Source organism: Bidens hawaiensis, unplaced genomic scaffold (assembly GCF_021521415.1).
Source record: "Bidens hawaiensis isolate Kalapana, Puna unplaced genomic scaffold, B.hawaiensis_p1.1 tig00001440_1, whole genome shotgun sequence".
In the NCBI taxonomy this organism is placed as follows: Eukaryota; Viridiplantae; Streptophyta; class Magnoliopsida; order Asterales; family Asteraceae; genus Bidens; species Bidens hawaiensis.
In genome coordinates, this window is record NW_027491081.1 from 1,847,694 (window position 1) to 1,866,019 (window position 18,326).

Consider the following 18,326-nt stretch of genomic DNA (forward strand, 5'->3'; position numbering starts at 1 on the left):
CTCGATCTGTTGTTTCATTATGATAAAACGTCAAAGTGGATTTCAATAAAACGAACTATTCATCGACGGATAATAATCAATACTGACAATTTAAACAATGACGCTTCAAACATTAAATCTTATGTTCAATAATTATCATAAGTTTACAGTTAATATCTCTTCGATTTCGCTAGCATGAATTATCGTGGATGAAATATTAAAATGTACCTTACTGGTTAGTGAAATCATGGAAAATGATTGTTAAGTTTGCGAGACTCTATTGACTGTACACTAGAATAATACATAATAAAATAAAAGTGTGACTATTAATAATTAATATTAGACAAAGTAAAAAAATGGGGAAGTGATTTATATACCATCCAAATGTTGCATGTGCCAAAAAGTCACTCTATACAATTGCTCTACGTGCCTTTTATCTTTGAACTCCCAATTTTAGCGGTCCTCAAGCATCATCACATTGTTGTGGACGTAATTAGTTTCCACAATGGGTAGGGTGCGTTGACTTGTATAGTCCACCATCCCATGACTAAGCATCTACATTCACTCTTTAAAACCACACCACACTTATAACCACAACCTCACCATCAACCACCCTTAGCCATGGCATCTCTCTTGGAGTGCTCGGTGGAACAACTAACCACTCTCCTCGGTTCCACCGCCAACGCCACCATGGCAGCCGACTACATATGCACACGCTTCACAGACACCAGTCACAATTTTACCAACATCTCATATGCCATTGACAACACTTACCTCCTCTTTTCAGCATACCTTGTGTTCGCCATGCAGCTTGGGTTCGCAATGCTTTGTGCGGGGTCCGTACGAGCTAAGAACACCATGAACATCATGCTCACCAATGTTTTGGATGCTGCAGCCGGAGGCTTGTCTTATTACATATTTGGCTTTGCTTTTGCCTTTGGTGTACCCTCAAATGGTTTCATTGGAAAACACCACTTCGGCCTGAAAAATATCCCAAATGATGATTTTGACTATAGTTCCTTTCTGTACCAGTGGGCATTTGCTATCGCGGCTGCCGGTATCACTAGTGGCTCCATTGCTGAGAGGACTCAGTTTGTGGCTTACCTTATTTACTCCTCCTTCTTAACAGGTCACCTTTTTTTGCTTATTATCTTCTATTATCTTGGATTTAGTTTTATTGCAAAAAATAAGAAAAAAAAAACGTGACTCTTTTGCATTAGTTTAGGTTAAAGAAAAAGGTGTACGAATCTTCACTTTTTTTTGCGCAGTTTAGTAAATAAAAAACGAATTTTAATAGTTGAAGCTATTGTTAAGAGTTAAAACAGATCGATAATAGTACATGATGATAATGTAACTAATATTTGAAACTTCGAACTTATGTGAACTAGGATAATTCCACTAGTATAATTATTATGAACTTACATTTGATGTTTAATTCACTGCTATAAAAACAATTCAATTTGTTTTACAAAATATTTCTACAAGATTCATACAACATAAATAATTCCAACAACTTTCAGATGCATTTATAAAAAACAAAAATACCCTTGATTTTGCTATATTATTGCAACAAAATAGTAGCAATACGATTGTTCGTTAGAAAATTGTAACTAACTAGATATCCAATAAAATTCCAACTAAAAGCACATTTATCAATTATGTTTATTATCTTTTTTTGGAAAACTGTTGGAAAACATTATAGGTATAAATATTTGTGTTATATATATTATTATATTGTTAGAAAGTTGTAGTTAAAATAAAATAAAATAAAATAGTTGTGTAGGAACGTTGGATAAATTTTTCAAAAACACACTTTTATAACAATTTTATAGGAAAAGTTGTTGGAAATGACTAATCCGAAAACTGAAGAATTGAAGATGAAAATAATAACTATAAGAGGCTAAACCACCCCGAGTCATTCCCGGGTGTTAAAGTATTGTATTCATAAGCAAAATGGACTGAGAATCAAATGATTAGTATACTAGTGGGACAAGGATTCTGATTGATAACAAAGTTAAATGTAGAAGTATTACAAGTTACATTGTTATTAAATATTGTTAATATTATCAACTAATGAACTCTAACTTGATTATTAAAATTCATCTTTTAACAGACATATAAATAATATAATATATGTGGTATTTGTTAAAAACACTTAAATAAAAAAATGTAATTTTTAATAAATTCGATATCTCCTTTTTTCCAAAAAAACAAAAATAGAAAAACAAAAATCATATGATAAGATGCAATAAAAAAGAATATCTGTGAACCAGTGTTTTTTGATTGGTGTGAGAAACTGTATTATTTCCGAGAAAATTCCTAAAATAAGCGTTTATGAATACGTTTTTCAGGTTTTAGGTGTCATTTTCAACAAATTCACAAAATATGTATTATAAACTAGTCGAGACGAATAGTTTATGATTACCCACGAGTAGTTTGTGTAACGAACTAAAACTTGCCGCGTGTCTATAAACTAATCGTAACGACCAGTTTCACTAATCATCTACTCGTAAAGATTAAATAAGTTTAAAGCCTCGAAATCAACACACACGAGTAAATACGAAATCATTTAGTCGCGACAAGTAGATTCAATAACTTTACGAGTCACGAGTAGTTTATCAAACGAACCGCAACGATGCGTTTGATTACCAAATGTATCGAACCGGTTAGTTTACCTAGTAAACATTACGCATACGAGTAGTTTATATGTAGTTAACTCGTCTTGACTAGTTTACTTTGTTTACATTCCTCATACGAGTAATTTATTAGTAATTAACTCGTTCAGATAAGTTTACATGATTTACATTACCCATACAAGTAGTTTATAGGTAGTTAACTCGTCGTGTCTTATTTACCTTATTTACATTTTAATACGGGTAGTTAATTAGTAACTAACTCGTCTTTGCTAGTAATTAACTCCAACTGATAAGTTTACCTTAATTATTCATATTCATTTGATGACAAAGGTATATTCAAGTCCGGAACAAACCCCACCAATTTCCCCGTTTCATTTTCGTTTGTAAGTAACTTATTCTACATCAAACTGTGTTTTGCAATGTCTCCATTGTCATCCTCAACAACGTAGATATAAACGACTTCATTTGGTCTTCATTTAGCACGTTTTAGAAAAAAGCGTCATGCCATAGTTGTCGTGTATATCCACCAGATATGAGTAATTACAGAATTTACAAAATAATCGTTGAACATGACCTATTTTAAAACGACTAGTAACAATATCTATAAACTCACAATAACCGAACCTCAAAGATAGAGATACACCTTGCCGCCCACAATCAAACAGAACATACTCAATAGCTCCTTTTGTTTCTTCCCACTTTACATCATAACAAACTATAATATTATCAATTTCCTCCTCCATTGATGTGCAGGTTCAAAACAACAAGAACATGACGTTTATATAAACCCAACAACTTCAAAACAACATTGTAATGACTAGTTTAGACTATAAAGTAATAAGACGACTAGGTTGTTACGTTAAACTAGCCAAGACGAGTTAGTTACTATTAGCTACTCGTATTGGAATGTAAATAAGGTAAATAAGACACGACAAGTTAACAACCTATAAACTACTCGTATGGGTAATGTAAATCATGTAAACTTATCAAAACGAGTTAATTACTAATAAAGTACTCGTATGAGGATTGTAAACAAAGTAAACTAGTAAAGACGAGTTAACTACATATAAACTACTCGTATGCGTAATGTTTACCAGGTAAACTAACGGGTTCGGTACCTTTGGTATTCAAACGCATTGTCGCAGTTAGTTTGATAAACTACTCGTGACTCGTAAAGTTATTGAATCTACTTGTCGCGACTAAATGATTTCTTATTTACTCGTGCATGTTGATTACAAGGCTTTAAACTTATTTAATCTTTACGAGTAGATGATTAGTGAAACTTGTCGTTACGGTTAGTTTAGAGACACGTGACAAGTTTTAATTGGTTATACAAACTACTCGTGGGTAATCATAAACTATTCGTCACGACTAGTTTATATTACCTATTTTGGGAATTTGTTGGAAATGACACCTAAAACCTGAAAAATGTATTCATAAACTCTTATTTTGGGAATTTTCCCATTATTTTCCATAAGTTTTGAAAATATAGTATCTTACTAGCTTTTGATCCCGTGTAATACACGGGAATTTTCAAATGATAAAAACTAATAAAGTTTGTTATTTGAATAAAGATACAAAATTAAAGGGAAAAATAAATTATATGCATATTACAAACAATAACCAGTTTAGAGTCTTAAATTTACAAATTTGAGAAAATCTATTTATATATAACATTCGTGGTTTTATCACAAGTATTCCCTTCATCATCCAATATCAAAAGTTTAAGACCACGCCTTTTGGTTACTCTGGATAATGCAACATATAATTGCAACATATAATTGCCCGTGGGAAAAAAACAGGACATCGGAGAAACAAACCAACCTTAGAAAGAGATTGCCCTTGGCTCTTGTTAATCGTCATAGCAAAACATAAAGAAAGCGGAAATTGTCTTCTGTTGAAATTGCAAGGAAACTTTTTATCAGTCGGAGTCAAAGTAACTCTGTGTATAGTATGACGTTTGTCAATTTCACTGCCTGATACAGCCTCTACCTCTATAACCCGACTACCAAGAGATTTTACTATTAACCTTGTTCCGTTACACAAACCATTCTTCTTATCAATAAACCTTTTACTATTAACCATGTATCCAATCAACATGTATCTAATCAAAACCATATAAATCACAAACCTTTTACACAAACCATTCACTGTCTGATACACAAACCTTTTACTATTAACCATGTATCTAATCAAAATCATAAAAATCACTTTAAAAATAAAAACTACAAAAAAGGTTCCTAAATGCAGTAAACATATGATTCATGTATTAAAATATAAAACCTACACTGAATCTTTTTTTTTTTCTTAACTTTTAATTTTATATTCAAGCTCCTTAAGGAATCATAAGATTTGTCAAAACAATTGATACTGTGGAATAAGGACTGTATATAATAAAACGTTGTACTTCTGTTGCAAAGAGCACACCTCTTCTGATGGCAACATCTCTACCATGTGAAACAATCATCCTCCAAGATCCTAAATTTAAATAAGAAAGAATTATATTTTTTTTTAATTATTTGTATTGTTTATTTGACTAAAATCCATATCATTGTCCTTTAGAACATAACACATCAAGGCATTTTGTATGAAAGTAATTATTTTGTAACATTATATATATATATATGGGGATTGGTTTCACATCAAGTGCGGGAACATTTGCATGTATTCCAATCAAATAATGCATTTTTGTTAAAAAGAAAAAATAAGGACTCTAGTAAGTCTTTTTGATTCAGATATGCTTATTCACATGGATTGCATCTTAATTAGGCTTGAACTTTTTTTGCTAACTGTAAATCACTAATGCATGGCAATGCATATGAAATTCTTTCATTAATGTTTCCACTTAATTAAAACCGAAGTTTATAATAACAAAACTAATCAATACATATGAATAGGGTCAAGTAATCCTCAAAGTTTATTATGTTCAAACAATCTTCATTAGTTGTACATATCTGATGAAAACTGTAACACCCCGACCGATGGCGGATTATACATCGGGGCGCCACGTATTGTTTCATTACTCGCGACACTATTTGGGTGTCAATATTTAATAAATACATTTCCTTGCGCACGCGCAGAACATGACATAAAGTAACGATTCATATCATAACTTAAAATATTCAAATAACATAAACTTGTCTTGTTACATTTTAAACTAGGCCCAAAAGAAAAGAAAACATCCTATGTGTCCTCGAGCTTCCAGAAACAGCTACAGCAAACCTGAACATGCGTTAAAATAAAACGTCAACACTTGCGTGTCGGTGAGAAATCAAGTTTAATAGATATAAATAGATAACAATATCTGCGCGCATCATGTGTATAACTGGTGTTCAACAAGGGTGTAATCAGATTGTGATCAAGCCTTAGATCATAGCTCATAGTTCAATCCGTGCTCCCAAATGAGCACAAAAACAAGAAAACTGTGCAAGTGTAAACAAAAGAGAAATCATAAACGATAGTTCTCCCGTGTTCATCTAATGGATCCATGAAAACTGCGGAATAGGCCGACAAGACGGTTGATGATCCACACATACAAATAAACAGCCAAGTCTACGTCCATAACACATGGGGTTTTGCGCGACAAAAGTTTATAAACAAGTTTAAGACTCAAGTTTGTACGAACACATGAACATCCCAAAACATTAAAAATAAAAAGGGATTAGGTACGAGATTACTCACATGTAAACGGTGCGTTGAAAGATAATGCAAGAACCAACTTTTAAATAAGCACAAGTTAACCTATAAATAAGAGGTTATTGGTTTAACGATTGGTTTTTATTTCTTAAGTATCGATTAGTTAAACAAAAACAAAATATATATTTATAATTACCGAGATCTGGGCAGAACAGAAGAGAAGACGGAGGCAAAGAGAGTGGAGGCGGCTGAGGAATTAGGGCAGAGAGCAAAGGGAGAGAGATATGGGGAGTGTTTAAGTGTAGTGTGTGTAGTGTTAAGAAAATAGCTATATTTATAGGCAAACCCTAGGGAACACAATCCCTAGAAAAGAGGAAAAGATCATATTAAATCAAGCAAAAGATATTTAAAAGCATAAGAAAACAAAAGCAAAAGATATGGAAAGATATGCCGGCAGCTGCAGGGGAACAGGAAAAAGGGCTGACGGGTTACAGAATAAAGCATGGGAGGAGTCAGAGAAAACACTGTTCAAGGCATGCAAAAGAAGATTTCAAAAGATTATGTCAGTCACTTTTTCTGTCAACCAATAGGATTGGTGCGCATGCTGCGCCGAAAGTGGCTTTTCGGACAGATGTTGGAACTGACCTAAAGTGCTCAACAAAAGATAAGATATCACAAAAGAATACAGGCTAACAGGAGAAAAGACTTAAGGTCTAGCGCGAGAAGATTCGAGCGCACGCGCGAGGGCGAAGGCAGACAGATAACAGTCCACAGCGCGCCGCGGGAAGAACTAAAATCCTTAGTGCGCCGCGGGAAGAACCACCATTCTTAGCGCGCCGCGGGAAGAACTACAATTCTTAGCGCGTCGCGGGAAGAACTAAAATCCTTAGCGCGTCGCGGGAAGAACTACCATTCTTAGCGCGTCGCGGGAAGAACTACCGTTCTTAGCGCGCTGCGGGAAGAACTACAATTCTTAGTGCGTCGCGGGAAGAACTACCGTTCTTAGCGCGCTGCGAGAACAGTTCGCCTCGCGAATCGCAGGAACAACTGGTCTTCACGCAGGCTTCCTTGTAAGGAGTCTGGCGCGTGGAGCTGCGCAGACATCCTTAGGCGGGAAGAACCAAAGGATAAGCAAAGAGTTAAGAGAAAAAGGGGTTCAAGGCTCAAGGGTTAAGCAAAGGGGCGGGACGGCGACAAGAAAGAGAAAAGGGCGGGAAGGAATTACTATTAATATTAGTAAGTAATATAAAAATATATATATATAATTTATTAAATGTTAAATTTACAAAGATTAATAATCAAATTTTAAACCATAAAAAGAATCGGATTCGAAAACGGGTACCTGGGTCGGGTCGGATTGGCAGTTGTCACAGTCTCCCCTACTTTAAGAAATTTCGTCCCGAAATTTAACTCGAAGTAGGTTGCGCAGAGAAAAGGTGCGGGTACTTGATCTTCATCTGATCTTCCCTTTCCCAAGTGAACTCGGCTCCGCGCTTGGACTGCCAACGAACTTTAACAATAGGGATGCGACTGCGCTTGGTTTGCTTTACCTCGCGATCCATAATCTCAACAGGCTTCTCAACGAAATGCATAGACTCATCAACTTGAACTTCATCAAGTGGTATGTAGAGGTTCTCGTCAGCTAAACATTTCTTGAGATTGGATACATGGAAAGTTGGATGCACATTGCTGAGCGCGGGCGGCAGGTCTAGTTTGTAGGCAACTTTTCCCACACGCGCGAGAATCTTGAATGGACCAACATAACGAGGCGCAAGCTTACCTTTCTTCCCAAAGCGGACAACACCCTTCCAGGGCGACACTTTGAGGAGAACAAGATTACCAACTAGAAATTCGAGAGGCTTCCGCCTGCGATCTGCGTAACTCTTCTGTCGGCTTCTGGCAGTCAGCAGATGATCACGGATCTTGGCGATTTTATCGGTTGTCTCTTGAACTAGTTCGGGTCCTGTGATTTGAACTTCACCCACTTCGTTCCAACAAATTGGTGAACGGCACTTTCGACCGTAAAGTGCTTCAAATGGGGCCATACCGATGCTGGAATGATAGCTGTTATTATAAGAGAACTCGACCAGAGGTAGGTGTGAATCCCAATTACCTCCAAAATCAAGAACACAAGATCGAAGCATATCCTCAAGGGTTTGGATGGTTCGCTCAGACTGTCCGTCAGTCTGAGGATGATATGCAGTACTCATGTCCAAACGAGTTCCTAACGCAGATTGGAGAGATTTCCAAAAGCGAGATATAAAACGGCTATCGCGATCGGATATGATGCTCAAAGGAGTACCATGACGGCAGACAATTTCCTTGACATAAAGATGCGCAAGTTGTTCAACACGGTAGGTTTCACGAATGGGCAGAAAATGGGCAGACTTGGTCAATCGATCCACTATTACCCAAATGCTATCATGTTTGCTTGCGGTCAAGGGTAACTTGGTGATAAAGTCCATTGCTATACTTTCCCATTTCCACGTAGGAATTTCAGGTTGTTCGAGCAAACCAGATGGGCGTTGATGTTCAGCTTTTACCTTAGAACAAGTTAGGCATTTAGATACGAACACAGCAATATCCTTTTTCATACCAGGCCACCAAAAAGAAAGGCGCAAATCTTTGTACATTTTGTCAGCACCAGGATGAACTGAATACCGAGATTTGTGCGCTTCACTCAGTATGACAGAGCGAAGATTCTCATCGTTGGGGATCCAGATGCGATTGAGATAGCAGAGAATTCCGCTCAGATTAGGGACAAAATGCGCTTCCGCGCCACACGCTAACTCGGCGCGAAGGTTGCCATTGCTGATGGATGCGCGCTGCGCGTCACGAATGCGTGATTCAAGATTGCTTTGAATCGGCGCGAAGTGAAGCTGCGTGCGCGGCAAGATACAGTTAAGTTGGCTGGGTTTTCGGCTGAGCGCATCGGCTACCACATTAGCCTTACCAGGATGATACCGGATCTCACAATCGTAATAGCTGATGAGTTCGTTCCATCGGCGTTGTCTCATGTTAAGTTCCTTTTGATCAAAAATATGCTGAAGGCTTTTGTGGTCTGTGTAAATGATACACTTAGTCCCATAGAGGTAGTGTCTCCAGATTTTCAAGGCAAATACAACTGCACCAAGTTCGAGATCGTGAGTCGTATAATTCTTTTCGTGAATTTTGAGTTGCCTTGACGCGTAAGCGATAACCTTGCCTCGTTGCATAAGTACACAACCGAGACCTTGGTTGGAGGCATCACAATACACGACAAAATCATCATTACCCTCAGGTAACGCTAGAACAGGAGCTTCGCACAACAATTGCTTGAGCTTCAGAAAGGATTCTTCTTGCTTCGAGCCCCAAATATACGGTTTGCCTTTGTGCGTTAAAGCTGTTAAAGGCAAAGCGATCTTTGAGAAGTTCGAAATAAATCGCCGGTAGTAACCAGCTAAGCCCAAAAAGGAACGGATTTCGGTAGGAGTGGATGGCGTAATCCAGTTCTTGATTGCTTCAATTTTGGATGGGTCGACATGAATACCCATCTTGTTTACAACATGACCAAGAAACTGTACTTCATCCGACCAAAACTCACACTTGGAGAGTTTGGCAAAGAGTTGCTCGGTTTGAAGCTTTTGCAACACCAACCGAAGATGTTGCTCATGCTCGGCCTTGGTTTTAGAATACACCAGAACATCATCGATAAACACGATCACGAATTTATCCAAGAAAGGCCTACACACCCGATTCATTAGATCCATGAAAACGGCGGGTGCGTTGGTTAAACCGAAGGACATGACCAAGAATTCAAAATGGCCATAGCGGGTTCGAAAAGCAGTCTTGGGAATATCCTCTTCGCGGATACGCAACTGGTGATAGCCAGAACGGAGATCGATCTTGGAGAAACAAGAGGCACCTTGGAGTTGATCAAAGAGGTCGTCAATACGCGGTAAGGGATACCGGTTCTTAATGGTGAGCTTGTTCAGCTTGCGGTAATCAATACACATGCGAAACGTACCATCTTTCTTTTTAACGAACAACACCGGAGCACCCCAGGGCGAAGAGCTAGGGCGAATGAATCCTTTAGCGGTCAACTCTTGAAGTTGACTTGCTAATTCTTGCATTTCAGCGGGTGCAAGACGATAAGTAGATTTGGCTACGGGGGATGCGCCAGGGACAAGATCAACACGAAACTCGACTTCCCGAGCAGGAGGTAAACCAGAAAGATCATCGGGAAAGACTTCAGGAAAGTCACGCACGATGGGGGTTTCAGAAAGTTTCTTCCTTCCTTCATCGGGTTTGACCACATGGGCTAAGAATGCAACATATTTCTTCCGCAAAAGTCTTCGGGCTTCAGTGCATGACATCAGTTTAAGACCGTTAGATGGTTTCTCGCCGTAGATATGAAGATTTTCACCATTTTCTCGAGGAATGCGAATCATCTTTTTGGCGCAAATAACTTCGGCGCGATTTTGCGAGAGCCAGTCCATTCCAATAATAACATCAAAGCTTCCAAGCGGCATAGGAATGAGGTCGATTAGAAAATCGTTTTCGTTAAGGTTAAGCGTGCAATCTTTGATTACGGAGTTTATTAAAATAGTTTCACCATTAGCCAATTCAACTGAAAAGTTTTCGTTTAAGTTTATGCGCGGTCGCGCAAGTTTCTGCTCAAATGCGCGAGAAATAAAACTTCTATCGGCGCCAGTATCAAAAATTATAGATGCATATTGTCCGTTAAGTAAAAATGTACCATTAACCACGTCATTATTCGCTTGCGCTTGGTGCGCGGTTATATTAAAAGCTCGTCCGCGCGTCACTTGGTTCGAAATTTGGTTAACTGGGTTCGCTTGCGTAATCTGAACTTGTAGTCTCGGGCATGCGTTCCGGAAATGACTGGGGTCACCGCAGTTGTAGCACGACCTGGGTCGTGGATTAGGGTATGTTGGTTGTGGGTTTAGCAGGTAAGTTGGTGGTGTTTGCGCAATTGGGTTGGAGGGAAGGACTCTACAGTTCTCAGCAGTGTGACCAGTACGGCCACATCAGTTACATTGTCGGCACGGGACTTGAGGTGGGTGGTGAAGTCTACAGGTTGGACAAAAGGGTTGGTTTCCTGTGTAGGGTTTCTTAGTTGGCGGGGCAGGGAGTGCTGGATTGGTTAAGGCATAGTTGTGGACTACAGGAGGTGTTGGGTAGGTCGACAGTGGGTTAGGCGCGTAAACTGGAGGTTGGTAGGTGGGTTGCTGGACAATGGGCGGGTTGGTAAGCGCATAGGCTTTGCGCCTGCGCTTAAGGTTATTACGGTTTGAGGGTTCTGGTTTGGTTTCTGTTGGTTCTGGGACAGTCTTGGTGGGTTTGGTCTTCTCAGCTCCCCGCAGGAACAGAGTTCCTGCCCTGACATGGTTGTCGCTGAGCACAGCGGCCAACTCGATGGCGTCAGAGAGGGTTAATGGGTTCCTGGCCCATACAGAATCTTGGATTTCCATGGGGAGACCCCCAAGGAACTTCTGATGGCTCGGCGGGAAGGGGTAACTAGGTGTGGGACAAGCAAACTTAGTTCATGGAAGCGCGTCGCGTACTCGCGCGCTTCGCCACTGAACTGTTTCAGGTTCCAAAACTCTTCCTCCAAGCGCTTTACTTCGTTGGGAGGGCAGAACTCTCGCGTCAAGATTTCCTTGAATTCCTCCCAGAGCATGCTAGAAGCAGCCTCTGCGCCACGCGCATGAGCTACTCCGTTCCACCAAGTAAGCGCCCTTGATCCTAGGACACTTGAGGCGTATAAGGTTCGTCGGTCTGGAGGGCATTGGGTATGGAGGAAAGTGTTTTCAATTTTCTCGAGCCACTGGAGCATTACGGTGGCTCCTTCAAGTCCGGTGAATTTCGGAGGGTTACCCGCATTGAAGGATTTAATATTGTATCCGGAGGGGTTGGTATTAGTTTGGTTTAAGGCTTGGGCTATCGCGGCGGCCATTTCCTGGGAACGTTGCTGTCTACGCCTGCGAGAGGCTTCTCTCCTCTGATAACGAGCTGATAGCGGAGGCATTCTATAAAAGTTTTAATTTTCGTTAATATCTTGGTATAGGAAATCGTTTTAGCGCAAAGTTATATCGTTGTAAAGCTTGTTTCGCGAAGTTAAATGCTATCAAATTTTGAAGTAAAATATGAATTTAAATGCAAACTTAATACAGGTAATGAATTCGAATTGAAAATCGACCATTCATGCATCACCATGACTTTCCGAATTCTCAATTTAAAATATCGAGTAAACGAGCATTGAAGGTTGACAATTCATGTATCACCATGACTTTTCAAATCTTCAATTTAAAATATCGAGGAAATGGGCATTGAAGGTTGACCATTCATGTATCACCATGACTTTTCAAATCTTCAATTTAAAACATAAAGTTAATGGTAATTGAAAATCAACTATTCATGTACCACCATGACTTCTCGGATTTTCAATCCCCACAACAAACGAATATGTAAGGAAATAAATTGAAATTTAATAAAAATCGAAAGATCGCGAATAAAACATGAAATCATGTGCTGCGTAAGCACCAGCATATTTTATAAATATCGAGTAAATAATAATTAGCGCGCAAACATGTGATATTTCTCATGCGCGAGAAGGGACTCTTAGGTATTCTAGGTCGTTACGTCTAACCACCTATCCTAAAGTCACGGAGCTCTGATACCAATCTGTAACACCCCGACCGATGGCGGATTATACATCGGGGCGCCACGTATTGTTTCATTACTCGCGACACTATTTGGGTGTCAATATTTAATAAATACATTTCCTTGCGCACGCGCAGAACATGACATAAAGTAACGATTCATATCATAACTTAAAATATTCAAATAACATAAACTTGTCTTGTTACATTTTAAACTAGGCCCAAAAGAAAAGAAAACATCCTATGTGTCATCGAGCTTCCAGAAACAGCTACAGCAAACCTGAACATGCGTTAAAATAAAACGTCAACACTTGCGTGTCGGTGAGAAATCAAGTTTAATAGATATAAATAGATAACAATATCTGCGCGCATCATGTGTATAACTGGTGTTCAACAAGGGTGTAATCAGATTGTGATCAAGCCTTAGATCATAGCTCATAGTTCAATCCGTGCTCCCAAATGAGCACAAAAACAAGAAAACTGTGCAAGTGTAAACAAAAGAGAAATCATAAACGATAGTTCTCCCGTGTTCATCTAATGGATCCATGAAAACTGCGGAATAGGCCGACAAGACGGTTGATGATCCACACATACAAATAAACAGCCAAGTCTACGTCCATAACACATGGGGTTTTGCGCGACAAAAGTTTATAAACAAGTTTAAGACTCAAGTTTGTACGAACACATGAACATCCCAAAACATTAAAAATAAAAAGGGATTAGGTACGAGATTACTCACATGTAAACGGTGCGTTGAAAGATAATGCAAGAACCAACTTTTAAATAAGCACAAGTTAACCTATAAATAAGAGGTTATTGGTTTAACGATTGGTTTTTATTTCTTAAGTATCGATTAGTTAAACAAAAACAAAATATATATTTATAATTACCGAGATCTGGGCAGAACAGAAGAGAAGACGGAGGCAAAGAGAGTGGAGGCGGCTGAGGAATTAGGGCAGAGAGCAAAGGGAGAGAGATATGGGGAGTGTTTAAGTGTAGTGTGTGTAGTGTTAAGAAAATAGCTATATTTATAGGCAAACCCTAAGGAACACAATCCCTAGAAAAGAGGAAAAGATCATATTAAATCAAGCAAAAGATATTTAAAAGCATAAGAAAACAAAAGCAAAAGATATGGAAAGATATGCCGGCAGCTGCAGGGGAACAGGAAAAAGGGCTGACAGGTTACAGAATAAAGCATGGGAGGAGTCAGAGAAAACACTGTTCAAGGCATGCAAAAGAAGATTTCAAAAGATTATGTCAGTCACTTTTTCTGTCAACCAATAGGATTGGTGCGCATGCTGCGCCGAAAGTGGCTTTTCGGACAGATGTTGGAACTGACCTAAAGTGCTCAACAAAAGATAAGATATCACAAAAGAATACAGGCTAACAGGAGAAAAGACTTAAGGTCTAGCGCGAGAAGATTCGAGCGCACGCGCGAGGGCGAAGGCAGACAGAGAACAGTCCACAGCGCGCCGCGGGAAGAACTAAAATCCTTAGCGCGCCGCGGGAAGAACCACCATTCTTAGCGCGCCGCGGGAAGAACTACAATTCTTAGCGCGTCGCGGGAAGAACTAAAATCCTAAGCGCGTCGCGGGAAGAACTACCATTCTTAGCGCGTCGCGGGAAGAACTACCGTTCTTAGCACGCTGCGAGAAGAACTACAATTCTTAGCGCGTCGCGGGAAGAACTACCGTTCTTAGCGCGCTGCGAGAACAGTTCGCCTCGCGAATCGCAGGAACAACTGGTCTTCACGCAGGCTTCCTTGTAAGGAGTCTGGCGCGTGGAGCTGCGCAGACATCCTTAGGCGGGAAGAACCAAAGGATAAGCAAAGAGTTAAGAGAAAAAGGGGTTCAAGGCTCAAGGGTTAAGCAAAGGGGCGGGACGGCGACAAGAAAGAGAAAAGGGCGGGAAGGAATTACTATTAATATTAGTAAGTAATATAAATATATATATATATAATTTATTAAATGTTAAATTTACAAAGATTAATAATCAAATTTTAAACCATAAAAAGAATCGGATTCGAAAACGGGTACCTGGGTCGGGTCGGATTGGGCAGTTGTCACAAAAACCAACTTAAATCAGACAAACAAAGCTCAATCAAACATTCTTTATCACTTATAATATGATAAATCGATTCCAATTAGACCTAAAAATAATAAAAACCATCACATATAATTTTGAAAAACTATCATAAATTGATAGATATTAACTATGCATACATTTTCGAAATCAAACATCAAACATTTAATCAATCAAAATCAGAACCAAATGAAATAAACGAAAATCATCTGATGATTAACAATTTTATAGGAAGATTATCTGGATAACTATGACAGCCATTTCAGATTATAGAGCAAGAAAGACAATCCAATGACTTTTGTGAGAATGGAATAAGAATCAGTCGTGAATCCGTGATTATTGATGAAGAACTAAAAATCAATAAACTGAAAAAATAAGAAAGATGATATCATTAAAATCGATAATATGAATCTATATTATATGATACGAATCAATAAATTGACAAAACTGAATCAATAAATTTGATACTGAATCTAATTGAAAACCTAGATTCAATCATTAAAAGAAAGTAGATGATACCATTAAATTAGATAATACTAATCGTTACCTGGTGAATCGTTAGACGGATGAAATCGTAGAGTGAACACAAGAGAAGATCGAGATGCTAAAACCCTAACTGGATTGTGATGGTAAACGTAAATTACATTAATTAAATTAAAGTCAATAATATATCTGGTTAATATCCATGGGTTATATAAATGGAACCCATAATCCATGGGTAGCTTGGATTAAGAAGATTAAAGATTAAAATGTATGATGAATTTGGTTATGACACATCAGCATTTAGTATTTTTGTTTATTAGTATTGTTAGATTTGTTTTATATAACACGTGTATGATTTCAAGCGGTCTAACATCTTTTTTGTTTTTTTTACTCTTAATTTCACTTTTAATAGTTCTTTTAAAATAATGATAGCGGGCGACTAGTAAAACAATCAGTAGGCTTATTTAAATATTGGGGTGATTATAAATGTTGTTAGAAAGAAAAAAATGAAATAACGTTAGGTGCACTTTCTCTGTTTTCCTTTTCTTTATTTTTTCTTTTTTCGTTTGGAAACAAATTTAGATAAAAATAAAATATTTTATTAGATTCTCGTCAATACTTTCAGTTCTTTGTTGGTTACCGTCTCTTAACCCCTATATGTATATTATGTGAACACGATCGTACATTAAGATTAGATTTCAGATGAGATTCTCTTTTAATCTTTTCACCTAATTCCCGTATTTCAATAATTAATATAATATGTTGATATAAAGTTAATAATAAACCCGCCATAACATGTTAATTCTAAAGATTGCAGGTTTTGTGTATCCTATAGTGTCACATTGGGTGTGGTCTTATGATGGTTGGGCCAGTGCCTCAAGAAAACCGGAAAGGGGCAGCCTCTTGTTTGATTCGGGAGCCATCGATTTTGCCGGCTCTGGCGTTGTCCACATGGTGGGCGGGATTGCTGGCCTATGGGGTGCGCTAATTGAAGGCCCAAGAATCGGCAGGTTCGACCGCTCTGGCCGGTCTGTCGCCTTACGAGGCCACAGTGGTTCACTAGTTGTTTTAGGTACTTTTCTTCTATGGTTTGGCTGGTATGGTTTCAATCCTGGTTCCTTTCTCAAAATCTTAATACCATATGATACGTCAAACAATTATTATGGTCAATGGAGTGCGATTGGAAGGACCGCGGTTACCACCACATTGGCCGGGTGCACAGCCGGACTGACCACTTTGTTTAGCCGACGACTATTGGTTGGTCATTGGAATGTGACTGATGTTTGTAATGGGTTGCTAGGTGGTTTAGCTGCCATTACCTCTGGTTGCGCGGTGGTTGAACCATGGGCGGCAATCGTTTGTGGGTTCATTGCGGCTTGGGTGTTAATAGGGTTTAACAAGCTAGCAGAAAAGTGCAAGTATGATGATCCATTAGAGGCTGCACAGTTACATGGTGGTTGTGGTGCATGGGGGTTATTATTCACTGGGATATTTGCCAAGGAACAATATGTCAATGAGATATATGGGAAACCATACGGACCACGCCCTTATGGGTTGTTTATGGGCGGTGGAGGGAAGCTATTCGCGGCACAAGTTATCCAAATACTAGTGATCATTGGTTGGGTGAGTGCAACCATGGGTCCACTGTTCTACATTTTGAAGAAACTCAAGTTGTTGAGGGTTTCTAGAGAAGACGAGATGGCGGGAATGGACATGACTCGACATGGTGGATTCGCGTATGTTTATCATGATGAAGATGGTAGTTCGCACCCGCCTGCGGGTTTCACAATGAGAAGGATTGAACCATTGGGTACTAGTCCAGGACTGATCAACGGATCAACAAACAATGTTGTGTAGCCAACTATTTAAATCTTCTTTTGGTGTCTTAAGTCACATTGCATATCATTCAAGACAATGTTATAAAGTGTACTAAGTTTCCTTTTAAGGTTTATATTGTGATCATAAATATTGTAAAGGGTTCAAATTTGGATATACTGGATGTAGTTGGTCTTATTCTTGATGAACCCGATCTAAAGGTTGTGTTTAATGGTAAACATGTGTATATTAATTAGATTTGTTATGTTATCATGATCTCGTTTTTCATATTTTTTTACCAACAAAACGTACTTTCCATTACAACGAATACGAACAACTTAGTAAGATACATAATACTCAAGTCTTGGTTGCCGGGTAAACACCCAAAAATTATCTACTATTATTGGATCAGCAGAACATGTAACATTCTTGATGGGCTGGATCATATCTATTTCAAGCCCACCAACCTTTTGATTACACCTTTAAATGATCTCCACAATTTGTTTCATGTCGTGAGAGATGTTACTAGTTTTACCTATGGGTTTATTAATTACTTGTTATTTGTCAATGCCACTTTATTGTCAACCTTGATCATAGCCACTCATAGTAATTAACTTATATTCTTGCAATTTAATTCTGGATTGATCAGATCTTTACAATGAGTCTCCATTTTATTTTCCAAGGCTCTTGGGTAGCCATCATTATCGAGTCTTCAACTAGAAGATGCTTCCTTTGCGTTGCCTTCTAATTGAAAGTGATCTTCAAATTGCATTGTTTTCATGGAGCTCCAGCTTCCTTTGTTGTGCACCGGAAATAATATTGTCATTAATTCCACACCATTTCTTCCATACCCTTTTGGCTCATTGTCTTTCAACATATTCTACTACATGTTAGTTAGATGCATTATCAAGCCAACAATTCGAGTAAACCGGTCCGACCTAAGGTAATTTGAGTCGACCAGAATAATTCAAGACGAATATCGAGTAGTTTTTAATGGGTATTGGGTAAAACGAATAACCCGTTTGACCTAGTC

At 38.5% G+C, this 18,326-nt stretch overlaps 1 protein-coding gene across 1 annotated transcript; it reads left to right on the forward strand.

The window, feature by feature from the left end:
* Window positions 1–354: 354 nt before the first annotated feature.
* LOC143576329 (ammonium transporter 1 member 2-like) lies at window positions 355–17,563 on the forward strand. The gene is made up of 2 exons (XM_077060442.1): window positions 355–1,108; window positions 16,296–17,563. The coding sequence occupies exons 1-2, from the start codon at window positions 601–603 to the stop codon at window positions 17,333–17,335; spliced, it is 1,548 nt and encodes a 515-aa protein (XP_076916557.1). The 5' UTR covers window positions 355–600; the 3' UTR covers window positions 17,336–17,563.
* Window positions 17,564–18,326: the final 763 nt, after the last annotated feature.

Bases quoted from the DNA above. Each gene is read 5' to 3' on its own strand.
- LOC143576329 (XM_077060442.1), top strand. From the start codon at position 601: ATGGCATCTCTCTTGGAGTGCTCGGTGGAACAACTAACCACTCTCCTC. The intron at 1,109-16,295 runs GTCACCTTTTTT...TAAAGATTGCAG, and splicing joins TTACTCCTCCTTCTTAACAG to GTTTTGTGTATCCTATAGTG.